The 24,066-nt window shown below is 40.6% G+C and overlaps 1 protein-coding gene across 2 annotated transcripts in view; it reads right to left on the reverse strand.

The window, feature by feature from the left end:
• Positions 1-202: 202 nt before the first annotated feature.
• The window catches only part of KCNB2 (potassium voltage-gated channel subfamily B member 2), a 382,502-nt gene continuing 358,638 nt past the window's right edge, over positions 203-24,066 (reverse strand). For both annotated transcript variants that reach the window (XM_026012567.2, XM_026012560.2), the window contains one exon: positions 203-4,513. In XM_026012567.2, the coding sequence (XP_025868352.1) occupies positions 2,357-4,513 (2,157 nt within the window). In that variant the 3' untranslated portion in view covers positions 203-2,356. The remainder of the gene's footprint in view (positions 4,514-24,066) is intronic.

Raw genomic sequence — 24,066 nt, forward strand, 5'->3', positions numbered from 1 at the left:
AGGATTCCTTCTCTAGGCAAGATTTCTAACATTAAGCATTCTGGAGCAGGGTCTTAGTAGAAAGCCTAATGGACACATGAAAGTGGGCATTAGTGAACAATCAGGGCAAGAAGACAAATCCTCCTATGCAGACAGATCAATAAAAAAATTGAGATTCAACAATACAGAGACATTAGAAAAATAACTGTTTCATGAGACTATGTAAAGAAAATGATTTTCATAACTTATTTGCTATTCATCTAACAGAAGACATACCTGTTTGACTTGAAAAACTACATGTAGAAAATTCGAACACTCTAGATTTACAAAAACAGATCGACATTTCATTTTAGACATTGGAATAAGTAGGAGTACTGTAAATATCAATAGTTAATGACCATAAACCCTTAAGCATTATGTCTTGAGACAAACATGAAAATCATTAAGAAATTATAAGCACAGTGAAAAAGAAACACTTTAAACTTTTTTTAGCCGTAGGGATGCTTGGATTTCAACTAAGATCAAAACATGTTTTCTTATCTGAGATATAATGACCAGATTCTGTTAATAAATGTTATTCCCAAAGCCTTAAATTCTAAACATTTGGGTTGTCTTTTTCCAATGTTCTTACTGTAATTTTAAAAATAGAATAAGATTTAGAATTTTTTTCTTTAAACAAAAGTTGTGCTTTAAATTTGGTCCAGAATTTTCCCAACTCTTTCCTGAACTACACACACACACACACACACACACACACACACACACACACACAATGCATTATGCTGAGGCAAAACTTGGACATTCCTGAGAGACCAAGGAATCATATCAATTTGAAGTCTTTAGGGAGCTTAGAAATATTTTTGTCTTGGGTTTATTGGGGTAAAACTGAGACTAGGAGGTTTTCAAGACTTGTCCAGAATCACACATCTAGTAGTTGTGGATCTGGAAGCAGAGCCTTCATTTCCCATGAAGCAAAATGGATTCATATGACCTGGGTTCTTAGCACAGACTCACCAACAGGATAACTGCCAACAAGTGTCTTAACTCCTCTGGATTTCAGTGTTTTCAGTAGAAAGTGTTGGAAGTGACTTTCAACAAGGATAGTCTTGATGATGCTTGGGGACATTGGAAAGGTCAATGGGTGTTTCTAGCTGCTGCAGTTACTGGCAGGTGCCCACTGGCGTCTGTAACACTCCTCGTGCCACAGTGTTCTCTCCCCTCACTGGGAAATACTGGACTCCTTTTATGGTAGCTCATTTCTGAACCCAACTAACTATGAGAGGGACAGCAGTCTCACTTAATAAAAAGTTTTGCTTTTAGTTTGTCAAAAGTCACTTTTTGGAATTCCCATTTTGGCATATCTGCATTCTATCTTTAGTTCTTTAGATAGAGAAGTTCATGTCGGCTACAAGTGGAAAATACCGTCCTTTTTTGATGGCCAACATACAACTAAAAAAAGACACAAAACCCAAAAACAAACCCAATTTCCAAATGTAGAGTGGCATTAAAAAAAAAAAAGTTGAGTTGTATGAGAACCTTTGACATATTTTCAGGTTTTTTAGGCTGTGGCAAAATTTGGATATATAATTGGCAAAATTTCAAGCTTAAATTCGAAATTTGTTGATAATCTGGTCATTAAATCTTGCCTGTATTCATGATTTATAAATAAAGCACAAATGCCAGAACTAGCAGAAGCACAAAAGAAAAATGCACCCTATGAATTATATCACAATAAAAATACTGTATTCCTTTAAACAAATGTACTTTTAAGAGCTTTATAACCCAAAGCAAGATATGTGAGATGGTTTAAGAAGAGGTTGCAATTTTGCAACAAGAAGTCTGTACAGCTCCTCCAGGCAGTAGCTGAGAAGGAAGTACCTGTGTCTCAGAAACTTGTTTCCAGAGGTTCTTGACAATTTTGCATCCCGGGTCCCATTATTTACAAAGGTACACATTTTGCCAGCTCAAAGCACCTTGGTCCTCATAATTATGAATGCATGCAATGACATTTCATCCTTTCATGTGCAAATTCTAAAATTCATTGTAACAGAAAAGGTAAAAGTCGAAAATCTGTCTACAATGTGGAATGAAAGGACCAAAAATGTCAGACATTGCAGAATACTGGTTCCTAATAGAGCTCTCTTTATTTGTTCACTGTTCCTCAGTCATTTTTGTTTGTTTGTTACAAAATGCAGTCTTGACTCTTTATTTAAACAGTACTTAAACTAAACTGTTCATGCCATGCAAAAATAACATTTTATGCACTTTTTTTGGGGGGGGCAGGGGCTTCCCATGTTTTTAGTTCACAGGCATTATTACCTGGTTTTTTAAGAAACAAGTGTTTTATTATTATGATTATTATTGCTTTTGTAACTAGTCACATGCTGGTTTCACGTGTGGGACAATAACCTGTGTCTCCCGAGTTGGAATGAATTTCTGGGGCAAACAAGTGGTTTTCCATCTTGCACCCTTCTTGACTACTGTCCTTTTTCATTTCAGCCACAGCGTGGTAAACGTCTTGCCTACAGTTGTGACTGGTGTCCTGGGGGGAGGAAGAGCCCACACAGGCCTCTTCTCTTAAAGGGTCTCTTCCGTCACTAGGTTTATCTGCAAAGCAGTTAGGGCTGGGCTCGGCCTGCTTGTCCTGCCCGGGCCCCTGGAGCTCTAAGAAGTCATCGTCTTCGCCAGTGTCTATTTCGGTGAAGCTCCTCCTCTCTCTTGATGAGAAAGGAAAGAGTTTCTGCTTGGGAAACCGGGGGGTCAGCCCCTTGGAAGGTCCCTGACAGTGTGCCGAGACCTCGGCGCCCAGCAAGGGCCTGTCTCCCTGGGAGGGGGTTTCTTCTAGGAGGATGGTGCTGATGAGCTGCGGGGCGGTGAGGGAGAAGTCCGCCGTGGTGACGGGCAGCGGCCGGGCTGTGCTGGGGGGGGTCTGCGGGGCGCTGCCTCTGTTCTCCTTGAAGTTCACTCTGAGCGATCTGGATTTCAGGGGGTTGCTGCCTTTCAGCGAACTCTTGGGGCTCTCCGAGGCACCGTCGGGCTGCAGGGGGCCGTGGAACCCACTTTGGGAACCACTGGCATCCAGGCTCACCGTTATGTCGACTGGAGCGTATTCCAGGATGGCATCCCTGGCCGCGGGCCCCTTCTCCCTGGCGAGCATCAGGAATGGGGGCCCCCGGGCTCTTTGGTGCTCGTCGGTCCCTGAGAGGTCGGGGGGGAACCTCATCTGCAGGTGGGAGGCGGAGAGTGGTGGCAGGGGCGACCTCTCCGTCTCGGTGAAGTCGGTGGCGCAGCTGGTGAAGCTGTCTATGCTGGACGTGCTCTTCATGTCCACGATGACCTCGCCCTGCGCCACGGCCAGCTGCTCCTGCGGGCAGACCACCTCTTCCATTTCGATCTCCTCCTCGTAGGCGGATGGCCTGTCGGGCTGCTCTTGGCCGTCGGGGTTCGGGGCGGCGTGAGGCTGTGTCTTGGTGATCTCGTTGTAGAGCATCTCCAGCTTCTGGGCGCTCAGATGCTGCGGGCTGGAGGAAGACGTGTTGTTCAGCTGCTCGTGGGAGTCCTTCTGGCTCACCTCCTGGTACTTGTTCTCGAAAGACTTGTTGGAGCTTGTTTCCGACAGAGCTTTCCTGGCCCACTTCCACCGGCTTGGAGAGAGGTGGTTATCGTCAGCCGAGTCCTTGGTACTGGCCGACTCGCCTGCCTTCTCCACGGCCACGTCTATCAGTTCCATGCTTCGAGCAAAGGCATCTTTTAAGTTCATAGAAACGATGCTTCCGTTCCTCTTGGCCCGCTCCAGAGCCTCTCGCCTTTTAATCGCTTTTTCCTGGCGTTTCTGCTCCTTGTAAAACTCAGAAAAATTATTCACGATGATCGGGATGGGAAGGGCAATCACCAGAACCCCGGCAATGCAGCAGAGGCCTCCCACAATTTTCCCTAGTAGTGTCTTGGGGTAAATGTCACCGTAGCCCACAGTGGTCATGGTGATGGTGGCCCACCAAAACGACGCTGGGATACTGGTGAACTTGGTAGCATCTTCATCCTTCTCAGCAAAAAAAACCAGGCTGGAAAATATCATTATCCCCATGGCCAAAAATAGTATCAGTAAGCCCAACTCGTTGTAACTCCGTCTGAGGGTGAACCCCAAAGACTGCAGGCCTGTGGAATGTCTGGCCAGCTTCAGGATCCGGAGGATGCGCATGATCCGGAAGATCTGAACGACGCGCCGCACGTTCTGGAACTGCAGCACGCTCTTGTTGGACTCCGTGAGGAAGATGGTGACATAATAGGGCAAGATGGCCAGCAAATCAATGACATTTAGTGGGCCTTTAAAGAACTTCCACTTATTTGGTGAGGACAGGAAGCGTAAGAGGTACTCCATGGTAAACCAAGCAATACACACAGCCTCCACGTGTGCCAACTGGGGGTTGTCGTTGGGTTGTCCAAACTCATCCATTTCCTGCAGCTCTGGTAAAGTGTTGAGAGACAGAGCGATGGTGGAGAGTACGATGAACAGGATAGACACGATGGCCAAGATCTGGAAAAGAGAAGCAAGTCCAAGTTAGCAAATCCTCTTAGTTGTTTAGGCAGCTGGGAGACATACGGATTCGCTGTTCTTTAGAGGAATTGCTCAAAAACATATTCCAGGAAGGTAACGTTACAACCTAAAATTCCCTAACTAATGCAAACACATTCACTCTTTATGAGTTCATCTTACTTAGAAGCCCAATGTAGTACACATTTAAATTCCAGGGCCTAAGCAATTTGAGCAAAAAGAAAAATATCTACCCCCCCCCCCCTCGTTCTTAGGCACGTTTGTGTGAGTAACCACCCTTTGGAATCGCCTTGAGGAGCAATCTCTCCTCTCTTAGGTTTGTTATTTTTCTCCCTTAGCCACCTGGCTTGTATTTCTTTAAGTGAATTGCTTGACATGCTACATATGCTAGACAGAATTCATGGTTTCTAGAAGTTTTATTCTACAACTAAAACCACGAATGCAGACCCACACATGGAGAGATAATACGGCACTTAGTACAACAATGCTTCTCGTCCAACAAATACTGTTTATCCGGTAAACACTGATGGCAGAGCCAACTCAGGAGAGCCTTCGCCCTGGGATGTGTGGACGTCTGGCTGGCATCATGTGGGAAAGGAAGATTAGCGCAAACTTCATTCAGGAAGCTTCCAGAAAGAAGAGCTTGTTGACCATCCATGGTGATTTTGGTGCAGGGCAGACGTTTTACGTGGAGGAAATAGCACGATGTCAGATGAGGCAGGAAAGAGGAAGAGCTCAGGGGGAAATGAGAAGCTGGGGTGACTGGATTTTAGTCAGCTTGAGCTCTGAGTCTGGATTTATCACTTACTGGGTGACCCTGGGCACATTTTCAACCTCTCATTGGCTCAGTTTACAAATCTGTAGAACAAAGAGAGCAGTCATAGCTGTTTCGTGGTTGTTGCGAAGATTACATGACACACAAATATTGCTAAATGAATGAAAGGCACTGGTATCATTACAGGCTGAAATGAACAGGACTTCGGTCTGGATAGACAATGGCCAGGAACTGGTATGTGGGAAATCCGTGAAGCCATGGACGATACGACAGCCCATGTAGGGATCTCTGTAAGGCTGAGATTTATAAGGCTGAGGATGAAGATGAAGGTTTGAGAGCAAGGGAGGAAGTACTTTTTTGCTTAGTAAAGACTGCATCTGGGACACACACATCTTGGTGAAGTAGGAAGCCCCTCTTACCTAGATTAGGTCTGGCTTGGTTTCCTCTGACCTTTGTCCATGATCTTGGGCACGGCCACTGCTATCAGATATTATATGTAGTTTTGAGAAAGATATCCTGACAGTGACTATTTTATTTTATTATTTTTTAAAGATTTTATTTATTTATCCGTGAGAGACACAGAGAGAGAGAGAGAGAAGCAGAGACATAGGCAGAGGGAGAAGCTCCCATGGGGGGCCTGATGCGGGACTCGATCCCAGAACCCTGGGATCACATCCAGAGCCAAAGGCAGACACTCAACCACTGAGCCACCCAGGTGCCCCATCGCAGTGACTATTTAATTGAAAGATCCAGTAAATATTTCAAGGGACAATGATTAAGCAGCTTGAGACCTCACAGCTCAGTAAACCTGAAATCATGAAAAAATCAGTTTGCCTCTGACATCAGGACTTGTAAACAAGAGTCTTCTCTTGTTCTTTCTCCCTCTGTTTCCCTCTCTTTACTCTTGTACATTTCTCTTCTCCTGCGTTACTTTCCTCACCCTTTCTCCTCTTAGGCCTCCTCGACACCTTTCACTGTTTTCTGTTCTGTTCTTCAGCTTCCAGCTTTCCCCTCAAGTAAAACCACAAGTATCAAGTAAACCCACAGTATAATGTATTTCAGAGTGTGTTACAGATGCTGAATCAAGATTTATCGTTCCTTAGCTTAAGGAACAGTATTTTACTATTAGTATTTTACATATTTTTCTTGGACAAAACTAAGGTAAGTACTTTTTGCCTAAGTGTACTTCAGAATTTCCTTGAAAAATGTGGATCAATGAATCACTGTAGAAAAAAAGGTTGTCCTCTACCTATTCTAAGAGACTGGGGAGGCTAAGGTTAGAAGTCCTTCCCGAAGGTTTAGATGCATCCATGGATGATGGATTCAGAGGGTTTACGAAGGCCAAGTTGGGATTGCTCACCTCAAATCTGCACCCACAGAGGCCAATGGCTCTGGATGGATGACACCAGCAACGTTCTGCTCCTACAACATTCCTTAGGAGGCACTGGTCAGGTCCCATCCACTCTCGTGCTCTTACCATAAGTGACCAGGTCCCTCTGTACTTTCTAGGAGGTCACACAGTCATATAACAGGTATATTAAGAGGGCATTTTAAGGTCTGGGATTGCTGCTATCATTCTTGTTCTGACAGTCCATATTCTAGATTTTCCATATCTTATCTGTTCACCTGCCCATTTTAGATGCATCTTCCTGATGCTTATCACTGCAAAGAGCAAGGAGAGAAGTAGCAATAGATGAAACTATTCTATTATCTCCCAATACTTTTGAACAAAGAACAGAAGTGGATGGTCCAGGGTGGACTTTCAGTTTACCTTGACTCCATAATCACAGCTAGACTTTAGGTCATTTGGCTTCGGTAGCTGATTTTGGGAAATAATGAAACACCGTATAGTACTGACGCCGTCTATGGTCTAGCTGATGGCAACTTAAAAAACATATGGCTACCTTTGATACCTGGAAATTAAACACATGTACAACATGACCTGGAGTACATTCTTTTTTTTTTCTTCTCCAAAGATTCATTTTATTGAATTGAGAGAGAGGGTGGAGGGAGGGAGAGGGAGAAAGAGTCCTAAGCAGACTTCACATAGAGCATGGAGCCTGACATGGGGCTTGATGTCATGACCCTGAGATCATGACCTGAACCGAAACCAAGAATTAGATGCTTAGTGACTGCACCACCCAGGCACCCCTGGAGTACATTCTAGAAGGAAAAGAATGACTACAGCAAAAAACCAAACACTTAAGCTCTTAGCAATTCCATATTCATGTTAAAGAAACCATTGGTACTAAAGTGCATTATTTTCTGTCTTATGTTCAGATTTAATCTGTCAAAATCCATTTGCTCTCAGTTTAGAGAAATGGCTTATTTTAAATATCTTGTGAAGCTTGGAGTTCTCCCAGAAAGACAGCCCTGTAGACAAATTATTCAATATATACCAAAGATGATGTGTAGGGCAATAAACCAAATGTGAGTTTATTGTTTTATTGTAGAGTTTTAAAAACAAAATAAATATAATGAATGTGACATTTTGCTATAAACTATAGGATATACTTTTTTTTTCTTTAAAAGATTTAATCTCTTTATTGGAGAGAGAGTGAGAGAGCACAAGTGAGGAAGCAGCAGGAGAGCAGGCCCCCTACCAAGCAAGCAGGGAGGTTAATTGGGGGGCCCCCTGGGATCATGACCTGAAATGAAGGCGGATGCTTAACCAATCAAGCCACCCATGTGTCCCTACAGGATATACTTCTAAACATGGATATTTTTTAACAGCAAACCCTTATGGCATTTAGGCATTGCTTCGTTTATCTTAACCATGCACAAGTTAGATTTTTAACTCCTACCACCCCACCAACTGGCCTCCAGAGCTGGTTATTCTCTCTCAGCTCTAGAAAGCAGTCTTAGGCGTGCACATGGCAAATGAAGTGGACATGCAGAAATTGCAAACAGTTATCTGTGTGATATTGGCCAACTCCCCTGGAGACTTGGATTAGATCATCACCAGGGTTCCTTTCACTTCTCATATGTGATGATTCTCTTTCTAAACCACCACATTTTGCTAATCCCTGTCATGTCTACAAACCAAACCAAGGACAAGTCACAGCTGATCCTGTCATTTGGCTGAATGGCCAAAATACACTTTTGTTGGTTAAGAAATAAAAATTCAAACGAGAAGACTTTGAAAGCTATTGCGCTGTTATGTTCCAAGCATTTAGTTACTGGGAAAAGATGCTTTTCTGGATAAAACTTTTCTTTCCTTTTGAATCACCTGGATAACAATTTTAATTCCTCATATAAACACAGATATTCACAGGATCACATGGAGTTAAGATTGGGACTCCTAGCACTTGCATTAACAGGCACCCAAAATTGGTTGCATTGATTGCTGTTTGTGAGAGGAAGTAAGGCAGTTAGAGACTTGCCTCAATTGTACCAGCTTGTTGATGTTATATCCTCTGAAGGGATATAATGATGTTAATGGATGTTTTATGGTGGAAAGAATACAGGACAGGGAATTAAAACACATGCCTCTATCTCTGTGGGCCACTTGGCAAGCCATCCCTCTCTGAACTTCAGTTCTTTTATTTGCAAAGTGAGGTGCTCCACATTCGCCCTGCCTACCTAACAGGGTTGTTAAGGGTCAAACGATGCACATGAAGCATCCCATAAAATGTAAAGTGGGATAAGTGTAAGAAATGCTGGAGATGTGTCTGGACAAAGCCTTTGGCCAGCATCAAGAGGAAATAAAAAATGCCTAAACTGTTTATCCCCCATTTAGATACAATTTCATGTCTGCTTTCGATTCATTGACATTCAACACTCCACAAAAACACATGGAAACTTCTGTGCCTTGCAATGAAGGTCAGTGCAGGTATATTCTCTCTCCTCTTCCCTAACCTTTCTTCTTTCATAAATATAGGCTGAAACGTGAAAGTGAGGTACCAGCTCTTAACTATATAGCATTCTTGCTTTCTCATTAAAAAAAAAAAACAGAACCCTGATCAGCAATAGAAAACAACACGGAGAACGTGATGACAAGAATTTTCAGAAGAGAACCAGCTTATTTAAACTGACAGGAAGAAAAGCCCTGTGACAAACATTATTATTATTAATATTATTTATTATTATTATTAATATTATTTTTAAAGATTGTATTTATTCATGAAAGATGCAGAGAGAGAGAGAGAAGCAGAGACATAGGCAGAAGGAGAAGCAGTCTCCCTGCAGGGAGCCTGATGCAGGACTCAATCTCAGGACCCCAGGATCATGACCTGAGCCAAAGGCAGACGCTCAACCACTGAGCCACCTGGGTACCCCATGTGACAAACATTATTAAGAGCATGAATAATTTTCTACTTTCACAAGAAGGACAAAGCATGAACATATAAGCCAAAGTTTAAACCATCTGTCGAGGGAAGAGGCTAGAAGTTCGTTAGAATATCATGATTTTCCACCCACCCGTTTTCTCTTTCTAGCTATTTCTCAGGACACTATCAACCGTAGCAAACCAGAAAGCAAATTCTTTGCTTTTTGCTCTAAGTTTTCAGTTCTAGCTTTCATATTCCTAGAACACATAGTACTCTTCCTCTATGCTGGTGACCCTTAGCTGACTACTAGATCTTTCTTTCTTTCTTTTTTTTAATATTTTATTTATTTATTCATGAGAGACAGAGAGAGAGAGAGAGAGAGAGAGAGAGAGAGAGAGAGACAGGCAGAGACACAGGCAGAGGGAGAAGCAGGCTCCATGCAGGGAGCCTGATGTGGGACTCGATCCCGGGACTCCAGGATAACATCCTGGCCTGAAGGCAGGCGCTAAACCACTGAGCCACCCAGCTAAAGATACTGATTTGATAGTTTCTTGGTATCTCCTAGAATAAACTTTGTTTCACTACCCACAATATATTTCTGTTATTTTAAAAGATTCAATATTAGGAAGCAAGTTAATAGGTGGAAGGGCAGTGAAGGAAACTTTAATGTTACTTTCAGTAACTCTACCAAGAGAGACGCAACAGTGAGATGGAGATACCTTTCACCTTACGCACACTCCAATGTACTGGGTAACCTCTTTCTAGATAACTCGTTCTTACAAGTCTTCAGGAGCCAGAGAGTGAAAATGGAGACTGGCTAAGCTGGGCAGAACACAAACATCACTGCCCCTATGAACCCCTCAAAGGCAAGGAGCAAGGCTCTCCTGTTTTGTAGACTGTGTAGCATCTCCACGAAAAGCACAACATAAATGTTTCGACTCTTCTATTTAGTCTCTGAGTGATAAATTTGGGGGGAGGGGCACAAGAAGAGAATGAGTGGAGTTTATCCTTTGCACAGAATTTCATTTAACTTGGTATCTAGGCTGTAAAAAAAAAAAAGGATCATAGAACACTCAAGTTAAAGGAAAACTTAGAAATACTTCTTTTCTCATTTTACAGAAAAAGAAGTGAAGATTCAGGGAGCCTCATAAGTGCCTGGGAGGTAGAGAAGGGTGGTAGTAATATGGGGCTTAGGGTTGAAAAGTTTGAGTTTGAATCCTGTTCTGATGATATACTTTACTAGTTTTGTGACCTTGGGCACCATAATTTTCTGGGGCTTAGTATTGCCACATAGAAAAATTTGAAAACAAATACTTGTTTCACTTACTTATACAACATTGTTTTGAGGACTGTGATGGTTTTAATTTTATGTGTCAACTTGTCTAGTCTATGGTGTCCACCTGTTTGGTCAAACACCAGTCAAGAAGTTGTGGTGAAGGTAGTTTTTTTTTTTTTTTTAGATGTGATTAACAAATCAGGAGACTGTAAATAAAGCAGACTACCTTCAACAATGTGGTTAGGCCTCATCCAGTCAGTTGAAGGTCTTAAGAATGAAGACAGGTTTCCCAAAGGAGCAATTCCATCTTAAGAATGCAACACAGAAATCCTCCCTAAGTTCCCAGTCTGCCTGGCCTGCTCTGTGGATTTTGTGTTCAAGACTACAATATCGACACTCACTTGAATTTTCCAGACTACTGTCATGTCCAGTGGATCAAACTTGCTGGTCATCACAGTGGTGCCAGCTAATTCCTCAATCTCTCTCTTAGATATATATATGTACAGTGGACCCCTGACAACACGGGGCTGAACTGCACGGGTCCACTTCCACGCAGATTTCTTTTTGATATAGCACAGGACTGTAAATGTGTTTTCTCTTCCTTACGATTTTCTTAATGATATTTTCTCTTCTCCAGCTAGTTTTATTGTAAGAATACGATATTAATACATACAGCATACAAAATATGTATATGTTAAGTGACTGTTTATATTATTGGGAAGGCTTCTGGTCCACGGTAGGCTATTAGTGAAGAACTGAGGAGCTGAAAGTCATGTGTGGATTTTTCGCTGGCAGGGGTTTAGTGCCCCTAACCTCTATGTTGTTCAAGGGCTAGTTGTTTATATAATCTCTTTCTCTCATATGTCATATATATATGTAAATGTTTATATGAATATAAACATTTAATTTACTTATTTTTATTTAAAAAATTATTTATTTATTTATTTATGAGAGACACAGAGAGAACGGCAGAGACATAGGCAGAGGGAGAAGCAGGCTCCACGCAGGGAACCCAATGCAGGACTTGATCTTGGATCCAGGATCACGCTCTGAACCAAAGGCAGACACTCAACTGCTGAGCCATCCAGGTGCCCCTCATTCAACAATTTCATAGGAAATAATTTTGCTTCTCAAGCAAGACTTTAGAATTCTGGAAGGCACTGACTACCTATGTTTCATTGAACTTCTTCTAAGGCCTAACACAGAGCACACAGAAGAATGAGACAGGTTCCTAGCCATGTTCCATCACTTCTAGGCAGCCCAAAGTCAACCTAAAAGCTTTAACCAGCAACAGAATTCTTTTAACAATAGAAATTCATAATATACATAGAACATTTTATGATAACAGATCAGCTTTACAGGTTCAGCAACATAATCTTTTCCTAGGTTTAAGCTATCCTTTTTATTAATCCTTTCTTCTTTTCACTATCCTGAGTAGACTGCTGTTTTTTTTTTTTTTTTTTTTTTTGTTAATCTTATTCTTTAAGAAGCCTGCTTGGGACTATACATTAGCTTTGAACTTCACCTTCACAGAAGGATACATTTTCTTAAAGAAAAGTGCTGTACTTTTCTATGTCACATTTTTTTTTCCCCGAGTCTGATGTGCAATCTGCAGTTAATTCAATGAAGTGATAGTTTCATGTACAAATCAAGGTAGAGTCAGGTTTGTGCAATAAAATGTTAAGCCACTGAGAAGAATTAAAAATGTAGGCTATCCATTAAAAACACATACAAGAAAGACAAATATCAACTTGTATATGGAATCTAAAACAAAAGAAAAACCAAACAAACAAACAAACCACGAAAAAACAAAACACTCCTCATAGATGGATATGGACAACAGACGGGTGGTTGCCAAAGGAGAAGAAATGGGTGAAGGTGGCCAAAGGTACAAACTTCCAATTAGAAAATAAATCATGGGAATGTAATGCACAGCATGGTGACTATAATTAGTCACACTGGCATATTTGCATGTGGTATATTTGCTATATGGCATAGTTGTTAAGGGAGTAAATCTTAAGTTTTCATCACGAGAAAAAGATTTTTTTTGTAACTATGTATGGTGACAATTGTTAACTAGACTTACTGTGGTGATCATTTCACAGTGTATACAAATATCGAATCATTATGTTTTTCACCCGAAACTAATAGAATGTTAAATGTCAATTATATATAAAAAAGTCAATTATACCTCAATAAAAAATACACACATATACACACAAACAGGCATACAAATACATGCACAGGCACATCACTATTTCATGTAATCAAAAGTCAAGCATCACAGAAAAGAAGTAAAAAAGTCATAAAAGTGTAAACTTAAGAATGCTATACATTTCATTTAAAATATTTATTTACGAATTAATTTGTTAAAATACCATATCCATATAAATCCACATCTTAGAGATGCGCAGACTAGATGAAAATAAATGGAAATAAGCCTCCCTCCAGTTTCCCCTTATTATCAGCTCTCTAGTTCTCTGAAAACATAATTCATGAAAACCTGAGGGCGAAATAACAGATTGAACACTTAGTGTTTTGGACACTAGAGTATTTATAATTGTATCCAGATTCTATAAACTTCTTCCTTTTCCTGTTGGAAAAAATGTTTCCTTTTCTCTAAAGACAATTCTTTTTATTTTTAAAAATGATTTTATTTATTTATTTTAGAGAGAGCACATAAGGGAGTGGGGGGAGGGGTGGAGGGGGAGGAAGAAGGAGAGGGAGAAAGAATCTGAAGCAGACTCCATGTTTAGTACAGAGCTGGATTTGGGGCTCGACCTCATGACCACAAGATCATGACCTGAGCAGAAACCAAGAGTTGGATGCTTAACTGACTGTGCCACCCAGGTGAACCTCTAAGGACAATTCTAATCATAAATCTACTCTTTGAGAGGGGGTAGATGAACAAAGGATGAATAGAAGTTGCCATGCAGAAAAGAAAATAATGAGTATTACAGGCCAAGAGGACTAGGTGGGTAAAGGCTTTGAAACCCAAACCATATGGTTTTCTCAGAAAATTCCAAGTAAGGGATGCCTGGGTGGCTCAGCGGTTGAGCATCTGCCTTTGGCTTGGGTCATGATCCCAGAGTCCCAGGATGGAGTCCCATTTTGGGCTTCCTGAATAGAGCCTGCTTCTCCCTCTGCCTATGTCTCTGCCTCTCTCTCTGTGTGTGTCTCTCATGAATAAATAAATAAAATCTTTAAAAAAAAAGGAAAATTCCAAGTAATTTTGTATGACTGGGGATATCTATAAGGAGGCATGACATGGAGCAGTGATTTCAGGGCTGCTATGTGTAAGGTGTGCACTAGTCTGTGCAGTGCACTAGTCAACTGCAGAGGGTACTAATAAAGAGATCATGTGAATGACACTTCCATCATTTGTGCAGTGCGATACTTGCACAACATTCCCACAATGCTGATTTCAGGGACCTGAGTAGTAAAGTGTGATTGGTGGAGGTATAGAGATGGGTAGGTGTGGATGCTTCTGGGAAATTAGGCAATGAACAAATTCTGAAGGTCACTTGATGCACGGATGAAGAATCCCTGAAAGGCCAGTTTTCCTCCAAGTGTGGTCCCAGACCAGCAGCATCAGCATTTAGTGATAACTTGTTAGAACTGCAATTTCTCAGGCCTCACTCCCTAACTACTGAATCAGAAACTGGGGAAGGCCCAGAAATTTGTGTTTTAGTAAGTCCCCCAGGTGATTCTGATGCTTGCTAAATTTTGAGGGGTAAGGAGTAAAAAATAAAACCAAAAAACAAACAAACATTTAAGCAAGGGAACAGCATGCTCAGATTTGCAATTTAGAAAGATCACCAATTACGTGGAGGACTTTTTTTTTCTTTTTTTTTTTTAGCAATACAAAAGATAAATATTTATTCAGAACAAAACTTTTTAACAATTGATTTTACATTCTAAGCCACAAGGAAATAGCAAAACATAGAGCAAAGGAAAAACAAAGACTAAAAAGAAAAGCAGTGTACTGTCTCTTCTACTTTAACTTGGTAACAATTATTGACCCAATGCCCTCTTGCTTGACCTATTTTGCAAGCACATTTTAGAGTTAACAGCTTACTTATGATTCCAGGTTAAAATCACCTTTCTCCTGCGAGTCAGGAAATTGTAGATGAGCTCCAGTTAGAGGCTTCTCTGGGGTTTCTAGCTATTGAGGCTAAGGTGCAAATGTAAACCTCTGGTAGGTCTCCTTATTCAGGAGCACCCCCATTTCTAAGTGGGGGCAATGAACGATGAAGGGTAAGGCCCCAAAGGACTTGGCACTTTAATCCAGATATGACACCCCAGGGAGCAATGAGTGCATCCTAGATTATGTTCCTTTGTCCCTTCCTTATCTCCCAAGTATTCAGAAGCCCTGCTAAATCCCTTTCTGCTTCTCCCTCCAGATGATTTCTTAGCATTCTTCTGGGCTCATCATTCAGGAGGGATCAGACTTTCTGGGCTGACTGGGGTAGAAGAGCAACTGAAGAGCAGAATTTTCTACTGCAGTGGTTCCAGAAGGAAGTACATCACTAAATTACTGATAAGGTGATCTCAACCTCACCTGCTGTGAAGATGGCGAGTCTAGGAACCCCCATGTTTATGACTCAGTTTACTAGGAAGACAGCGCCCCCAACGTATCTCCGTTGAGTATCTCACGTGAGTACGAAGCTCAGAGTGATCCTTTACTTAAATTTCACTTTCTTTGAAAGTAGTATTTCTTCATATCAAAAAAAAATTCTAATAAGCACTTCAGGGTTTGGAAGAGAAATGGAAAAATTTCTCTCTTATAGTTAAACAACAGTTTATTGGTACAGGAAAACATTACAAGACACACACTATTATTTGCCAGAGCTATTTTCTTTTATAAAATTTTACCTGAAGTGTACTTTCTGCAATCACAGTGGGCAAAGACTAGTGGGGGCACCCATTTATACTAGCTGAAAGTACGCTCATTTGTTGAACTATTTCTCACGCACTCCAACTTCCAATTTCTGCAAGGAAGTCTTCTAAATTTTCAGATTTAAAGTGCCATTGAAACCTGGCTTTGTTCCTTGGACACCTCATTGGCCTCATCAGCTCATCAATCACCATCAACAGAGAAAGGCAAGGATTTATTTCCACCATTATCCCTATACCTAAAGACTGCGACCCAGCAGTTTCAGGAAAAAAAAAAAAGCCCCAAAGCCATAATGAAATCATTATTTTCCTTTTAATGAATCTCTGCAGCAAACCTCTTCTGAAAAGTACTTTTGGGGTCAGCATCATCAAGACCACATTACAGAATGGCAGAAAACGGATGACACATGCGGGCCACTCTGAAATGGAGCAGCTCTGCCAAAGGAACAGTGAGAGGAGAGCCAATCCAGCTGTGCTTCCAGAATACTTGCAGGGTGTGCTTTACATATATGCTCCTGGAGGCAGGCTGCTGTGGGGTCCCAGTGCCAGAAAGCAGCAGCAGCTCCGTGATGCTCCCTTTGCCCAATGACAGGTGCTCTTCATGAGCACCACAAACAAGGGCCTTTACCTGAATCCTGCTTGGCTTGTTCGGACAGCAACAATCGTGGAATGATGTGAATGGGCTCAAGAATGTCTGTACTTATCAGGAACTGAGGAGGTGTTTACTGGGCAGAGGGTCCTGCTTTTTACAGCTGTTGGATGTGGTCATTTCCTACAATCACACAGACACATTCTGTTATCAGTATAGAGTCACTCCTGGGTTCTCTCAGGAGGACTACATAAGGCCTTGTCAAAATGTGATCCTGAATCAGCAGGATCACCTGGGAGCTTACTGGAAATGCAGAAGATTCTGAGGCCCCATCTGGGGCCTGCTGAATCGGAATCTGTCCTTACAAGATTCCCAAGGGGTTCATATGCACATTGAAATCTGAGAAGGCCTGACCTAAGGCACAAAAGCATGCCAATCAAAAAATCAGCTTCAGAGGCTCTTCTGCAGATTTTTAAAGTGGATCTCAGTTTTTAACACTATTCAGAGGTTCTGGGGTGAGTGGTATAGTTACTAGAAAAAAGCCCCATAGGTGATGCTAACGCGGTCTCCAATTCCTCCCTGACCTGTCCAGCCTGCAGTTGACAGTCATTGCTTTAAACACTTTCACATAATACACTTGAGCTTGACCGTAGAAAGAATGCTGGGTTAGGAGTCAGAGGACCTGACCTTCTCCCTGGGTCTGCATTACTAAATTAATCACATGACCCAAGTAAAGACTGGAGCCACCGTTTCTCCTTGTGTAGCCTGGGGCTACTCGTGACAATTTCATCTACATTACTGGGTTGTAGTGATGGTGACTTTACATGGTGCATGTGAGAGTGTTCTAGAGGTTATACAATTCCATAGAAATGCCAATATTTTTACACTAACCAAATACATTTTTTTCCCCTGTGGACTCCAGGGTTTGGGGCAGAATTATTAACTAGTATATATTGTTAGAAGCAGAAGAATTTTATTCTTACAACTTCCTCTTAGAAGTTAGCACACTGTTCCCTATGTAGTTGCCACTGAGCTCATTTCAGTGGATGCTGCCAACTGATTTCAGTAAGTCTGGTAGAGATAAATGTCTGGTCCTTTTGGAGAGTCAGCATGCTGGATTGAATAGTGCCCTTCTAAATTCCTGTACATCCAGAACCTCAGAATGTGACCTTATTTGCAGATGTAATTAAGATGTAGTCATATTCAGTTAGAGTGGGTCCTAAATGAGATGACTGTTGTCTTTCTAAAGAGGACTGGAGAAATGCAGAAAGACACACGAAGCTCCCTAGCTATGTGGCAGTGGAGGCAGGAATTAGAGTGATATGGCTCTAAGCCGAGGAATCCTAGAATCCATAACAACCACCAGAAGCTAGGACAAGGCAGGGCAGGATTCCTCTGTAGAGCCTCCAGAGGCAGCAAGGGCCCGGCTGACACCTGGATTGCAGACTTCTAGCTTCCAGAGCTGTGGTGGGATATGTTTCTGTTGTTTTGAGCCACCCAGTTTGTGGCATTTTGTTGCAGAAGCCCTGGGAAACCAATAGTCAGGCTGTATTTTTCAATGGAGAGGGTCCAGTCTTTAGTGTTAGAGCTGAGAACACACAAAGCCATTCCACAGATTCCTCCAAAAGTGGATTTAATGTTATGTGCAAAGGAGTGGAAAATCAAAGAGGTTTGGAACCTTAGTCAGCAGGAAAAACAGTTTAATTGGGAGAAACTAAGTTGTATTTACTGTTGGGAGTAAATAGTAGGATTTGTTAAGTAGGTAATTAACACCTGCATTCTAAGTAGCAGCCACAAGTTAGAACATGTAGGTCCAGAAGCTATGGAAGTCACTTATACCAGCAGGATGTAGGAGAAAGCTAAGTAAGGAAATACTACAAAATAACAGATTAAAGTGGTAAAGTAGGCAATAAGAAAATTCTCTGATGTTAGGAAATTTATTTTATTTTAAAAGATTTTATTTTTGTACTTGGCAGAGAGAGCAGCAGAGGGATAGGGAGAAGCAGCCTCCCCTCTGAGCAGGGAGTCGGGATGTGGGGATCGATCCCAGGACTCTGGGATTATGACTTGTGCCAAAGGCAGATGCTCAACTGACTGAGCCAAGAGGACTCATTCCTGATGTTAGGGAATTTACAAATTCAGTTTTAGGACATTTTCTGTAGTGTTGGTTTATAAGTTAAAAGTGTTGTCTAGATAAACCAATTTTTACATAAAAAGCACTAGTAAGTGTACTGTGTATCTCTGTCTCTCTGTAAGTGGGTCCTTCCAAAACAGCTACCAACATACAGCACCTTCTGAAAATGACTTACGTATTTACGTTTTACTTATTTATTTAAAGTAAATTCTACCCCTAATATGGGTAATGTGGGGCTTGAACTCATGACCCTGAGAGCAAGAGCCTCATGCTCTACTGGCTGAGCCAGTGAAGGGCCCATGTACAGCTCTTTTGCATAGCATTTTTCAAACTGTGAGAAGCAACTCCTTTGTGGGTCATAAATCAGTTCTGAGAGTCATAGCCAGCATTTTAAAAAAGATTTATGTATTTGAGAGAGAGATCATGAGACCAGTAGCAGGAAGGGCAGAGGGAGAGTAACAAGCAGATTGAGGTGAGTGAGACGCGGGGCTTGATCCCATGACCCTGCAGTCATGCCCTGAGCTGAAACCAAGAGTCCGCAGCTCCATCGATGTGCCACCTAGGTGCCCCATAACCAGCATCAGAGAATATCAGGGAGGTGAGTAATGTTTTGTCAAGTGTTTATTGAACTGTAATTCCTACTCCTAAATAATGGTAACAATAGTCATTAAATTATACTTATTTTATTTCAATGACTTATATAAAGGTAACATGATGCTAATGTTTCCCAAGCTGAGTTTCAGATAATTTCTATCAATGAGAGAGAAGGAAGCCTACTCCTCCCCAAGGACAAACTCTTAGCCTTTCAATATTACTCTGACTTAGGACTTTGACAACTTATCTACCTTTATATAGCTTCTGTGGCATATTCATATAGACCCTTTCTTAGTTCTGACATTTAGATTTCTGATTTTTTATTCACTACTTTTTGTGCTTGTTATTTGGGTTTTAAATGGATCCAAGGAGTTTACTTCATGATATTTTCTAGGATAAAGCTGGAATGAGAAACTGTCATTAATAACGAGCAAATCTATTTTACAAACCTCTTATAAAATTCATATGGTTATATACTTTTGTTGCAAGGAAGTGTCATATATTAAACCCTGCCTGGTTATTATTGCCATTTTAGAGGACTTTTACATTTATTTAATTTATTTTTTAAAAGATTTTATTTATTTATTTGACAGAGAAAGAGAGCACGAGCGGCAGGGAGGGACAGAGAGAGAGGGAGAAGCAGACTCCCTGCTGAGCAGGGAACCTGACTCGGGGCTTAATCCCAGGATCATGACTGAACAGAAGGCAGATGCTTAACCAACTGAGCCACCCAGGTGCCTCAGGACTTTTAAAAAATTAACCTCTGAATTAAATAATTCAAAACTGAATAGAAGTTGACATTATTAATATAGACCATTGTTTGATATTGGTTTCTAAATATCGTGGATTTTTCAGTGAGATGATTTGTCTCAAAAAAAAAGACTTGATTTTTGATTACGTACATGTTTATCCCATAAGAGTTATATATGACCTAAATAATTAATATTAAAATAATTTAATTGATTCCATCATTTTAAACTATAGTCTTAGCTTATAGGTCATGTTTCAGATTCAAATCCCAGTCTGTCACTCATACAACTGTGGGAAATAGAGCTGATAAGATCTAGGTTAGAGCTTAAATATACACAGCATCCAGTAGGTGCTTATTTAACAGTGGCTAATGTTACTCTACATATTCAACAAATAGTTTTCACAGACGAAGACTTATGTCTACAATGATTCCTGGTTAGCAATGCAAAATTCAACATCCCAGATATTTAGTCTACATACAAAAATATACCGATTGTATTATGAAGAGTTTTCAGACCTGTTTCATATATAGCCTTAATGTTCTCATGTCTGAATTTCTTACTTTTTAGGTAGAAGTCTGTCTGTTGTTGATTTATACATAGTCACCCTGTCAAAGCCTCTGGCCATGCCTGCTTTCCTACAGCTGGTAAAATATTCACCAGCTGCGAAGGGAGGTAGAGGATCAGGTCTGAAGGCTACCACACATCTTTCCTTCTCATAGCAGGAAGGAATGTCTGTTCAGAAGCATATGTTCTGTGTTTGGAATCAGGCTCAGTTTAAGCGCTATGTTTTCTAAAATAATCTTTCTTGATCTCCATATTGAGAATCACTTCCTTCTTCAGTTTTCAAAATGGGTTTTTTGGAGACTTGGGGTTCTGTGGATATGCCATAGGGGATACTCCATAGGGGCGGCCACCGTGGAAAGGAGAGTTAGTGGACAGGACAATGGGAAACCCATCCCTGCTACAAATCAGGTGGCGCTGTCCTTCCATGTGGTGCTGAAGACACATAAATATGTGAAGAGGTGGACATTTTTCATAGAAGCACTTTCATTTCATGGTATAACATATGTACACATACAAACACATGCCTGCATATACATAAACAGCTGTCTCTCTCCTTTGGAGACAAGAATACTGATAAACATTGCCTCCTGTGTTTGAGGACATGCTGGAAAAGACCTATGTCTTTTCCACACTATTTACTCACAAATAAATGGCTATTTTATTTGTGGCCACAGCTGTTGTTTGCAGAGTTGGTTATTGAGCACAGCTTTGTCTTTTACACTTCTAGGTCTTCTAAGTGCCAGGTCAGTTTTATATATGCCAAAAAGCTAAAATTTGACCTTCCCAAACAGGCAGAGGGCATAACTAAACACATTATATTAAGCTAACACATAAAACTGCAATCCAGTGAGGCTTGGCTGTCACCGACCAGCGGTACCACATTAACTGGCCTCTAAGAGGCTGAGAGGTTTTGGCTCTGGGAGAAACAGAATCATTGGTTTTCTCATAGTATCAGGGTATTATTTTATGGTTTTAGATCATTTAGATAAACATAATAAAGTATATAAAATTCATTTTGTCACATTATTTATAAATTGGTTCAGAATTTCTTAAAAAGCATTTTCTAGGATTTTGTCCAGGTCTGAATACTCAACCCAAAGAAGGCCCATTGAATATGTGTGTTATCTCATCAAATTTTTATTTATGCAAATGCAAATCCAACAAATACCATCTGTGGCCCTTAGAGTTTCTAAATCTTATTTCCTAAGACATTAAGCTGAGTAAAACAAATTCTAAGCTTTCTATATAAATAAAAGAGTTAACATAATAATAATAATAAAAAAACTCAGTGTCATTCCCACAGCCCCATTCTCTCATTGCATAAATAGTAGGTTTTTGCCTCTGAAAATCTAAGCAGACAAGAGAACAAAGCACAGGCAAATGATGGCTTAGCACTGCTGCAGAAGACACAACTTTTATGCTGCTTGATCTTTTTGCTTTAAAGTTCTCATCCTAATGATATGGTTGGGAGATTGTCAGGTACCACATATTTGGCAGAAAAACAAAGAACACCAAAATTCACAATAGAAATGGGCTGAAAAGAACTAATTTGCTCTCTGCAAAACCATGACTAGGTAGGTTGAAAATGAGAACATAATTGGCCCATTGCATATTGGCATTCCAGGTTAGTCTGGGAGATGTTGTGGGGCAAGTTTTATTTATTCTGGGCTCCCTTCAGCCTGCTTCTTCTTCTACCCTCTCTCTGTACCTTTCACATTCATGCCTTTCCCTCCCCTTGCCTTGTAGGGCCAAGTTCTCAGCCTCTGGAGGGCTGCTCGGGGGTCTCCATCAAAGCACATCCTGCTGCTGCCCCTTCCTTCCACTGTCTCCATTCTCTATAGAAATACTGTAAATACTGCCTTTACCTCTGGCTCATGTTCTACCAAATTGATGCCACTATGAGAGCTGGCTTGTATCCTGACCCAAATGAGTATAACCTCATCTGTAGAATTTCAGGCAATAGAGATATTTTTGATCTGTAGAACTTTTTTAAAGTTATATACCCACTGTACCTTATTACAAGGCTGATATTATTGGTGAAATGTGCTTTGGTACCAGGAATCATCATTCTTTCAAAAAAATTTACCACTTAAATGAATGGTAAGTAATATTTTTTTTTTCTCACCTAATCTCAACCTCACTAGCAGAATACAAATTCTGCTTGAACTGAACCTAAATACTTGGTTCTTTCACGTGGTGTACACTTGTCAATTAAGGATATTTTAGATAGAGTTGACCTATTGATTAGGTCTCAGGCTTTTGACTTTGGAATTTATTTTTTGTTTTTAATAAAATGACCATATACTCACTTAAGGGTAGTATAAATAAATTCCCTCTTATTTACATTGTTTTTTGGCTTTCTTTTTTATCTGAACATTTTAATAAGGGTGATATCTCACATATTAATGACTGCTTTTAGCCAAGTGATTATAGTGTTTACTCTCTTCCACTGAAAGTATATTTGGTGCTAAATTCAACCTTTTGATTCTTGGTTTCTCTTAGCTGTAGATGAATTTATTTCATTTTATTCACTCTCTAAACAGACGATTTCTCAATTTCAGTAATCATTGAAAAAGTCTCAGAAGGAAATTTTTCCTTCTTAGCTTAATGATTTATTGCTCTTTATGTTTAGAAGCTTCCTTTACAATGAACAACCTTTTATATTGAACTAACCTTCTACAAAAGCACATGGGAGTGAAAGTGATTTCAAATTAATCCCTAATATAAACACATTAATATAAGTTCTTTACACAGGAATTTTTTTTGGGGGGGGGGTTTCACAAAATTTAAAAATTTCATGGATTCTTTCCATAGATTTCCTGATTTAGAAATTGTTTCCTGAAACCAGTTATACATTTCCAACTTCTTAGGTGATATTTCCACCTACATATTCGTTGGTTCCTCTAGTCTTACAGTTGAAAAAGGAAGCTTATGATGTCACCTTCCATCTGAACTTCCTGCCACAAATCCCTCTTGATTTTTCTATCCATACAGTCTTTATTTCATTTTTCTGGCCTGGGAGTTAAAGTTTTTCCCCCAGTTCTGTATGTCTGTATCAATCAATGTTCATATACAAGTCTTCTTCCTCAAGCTCCACATTCAAATCCCTAACTTCTATTCATTCATCCTATAAGACCTATTTTCCTTTTTTTAAAAAGATTTTATTTATTTATTCATATAAGAGAGAAAGAGAGAGAGAGAGAGAGAGAGAAGGGAGAAGCAGGCTCCATAAAGGGAACATGACGTGGGACTCAATCCCAGGTCTCCAGGATCACACCCTGGGCTGAAGGCGGCGCTAAACTGCTGAGCCACCCAGGCTACTCAAGACTTACTTTCCAATCCATCTCTTCTTTTCCCTTCTCTGGCCCTTAACTTTTCATTCCTAAACAACTATGTTAACCTTTCAATTTCAACTACCTTTCTGTCTGGGGATGAAATGAATGTGAGGGAAGAGAGTATTCAGAGTGGAAGATGCTTTCCTTGCCTTTACCAGTTGCAGTCTGCCAGTAAATTTTTCTTATGATATATATATATATATATATATATATAATTTTTATTTATGAGAGAGAGAGAGAGAGAGAGAGAGGCAGAGACACAGGTAAAGGGAGAAGCAGGCTCCATACAGGGAACCTGACGTGGGACTTGATCCTGGTCTCCAGGATCATGCCCTGGGCCCAAGGCGGCACC

Source organism: Vulpes vulpes, chromosome 13, assembly GCF_048418805.1.
Source record: "Vulpes vulpes isolate BD-2025 chromosome 13, VulVul3, whole genome shotgun sequence".
NCBI classification, from domain to species: domain Eukaryota; kingdom Metazoa; phylum Chordata; class Mammalia; order Carnivora; family Canidae; genus Vulpes; species Vulpes vulpes.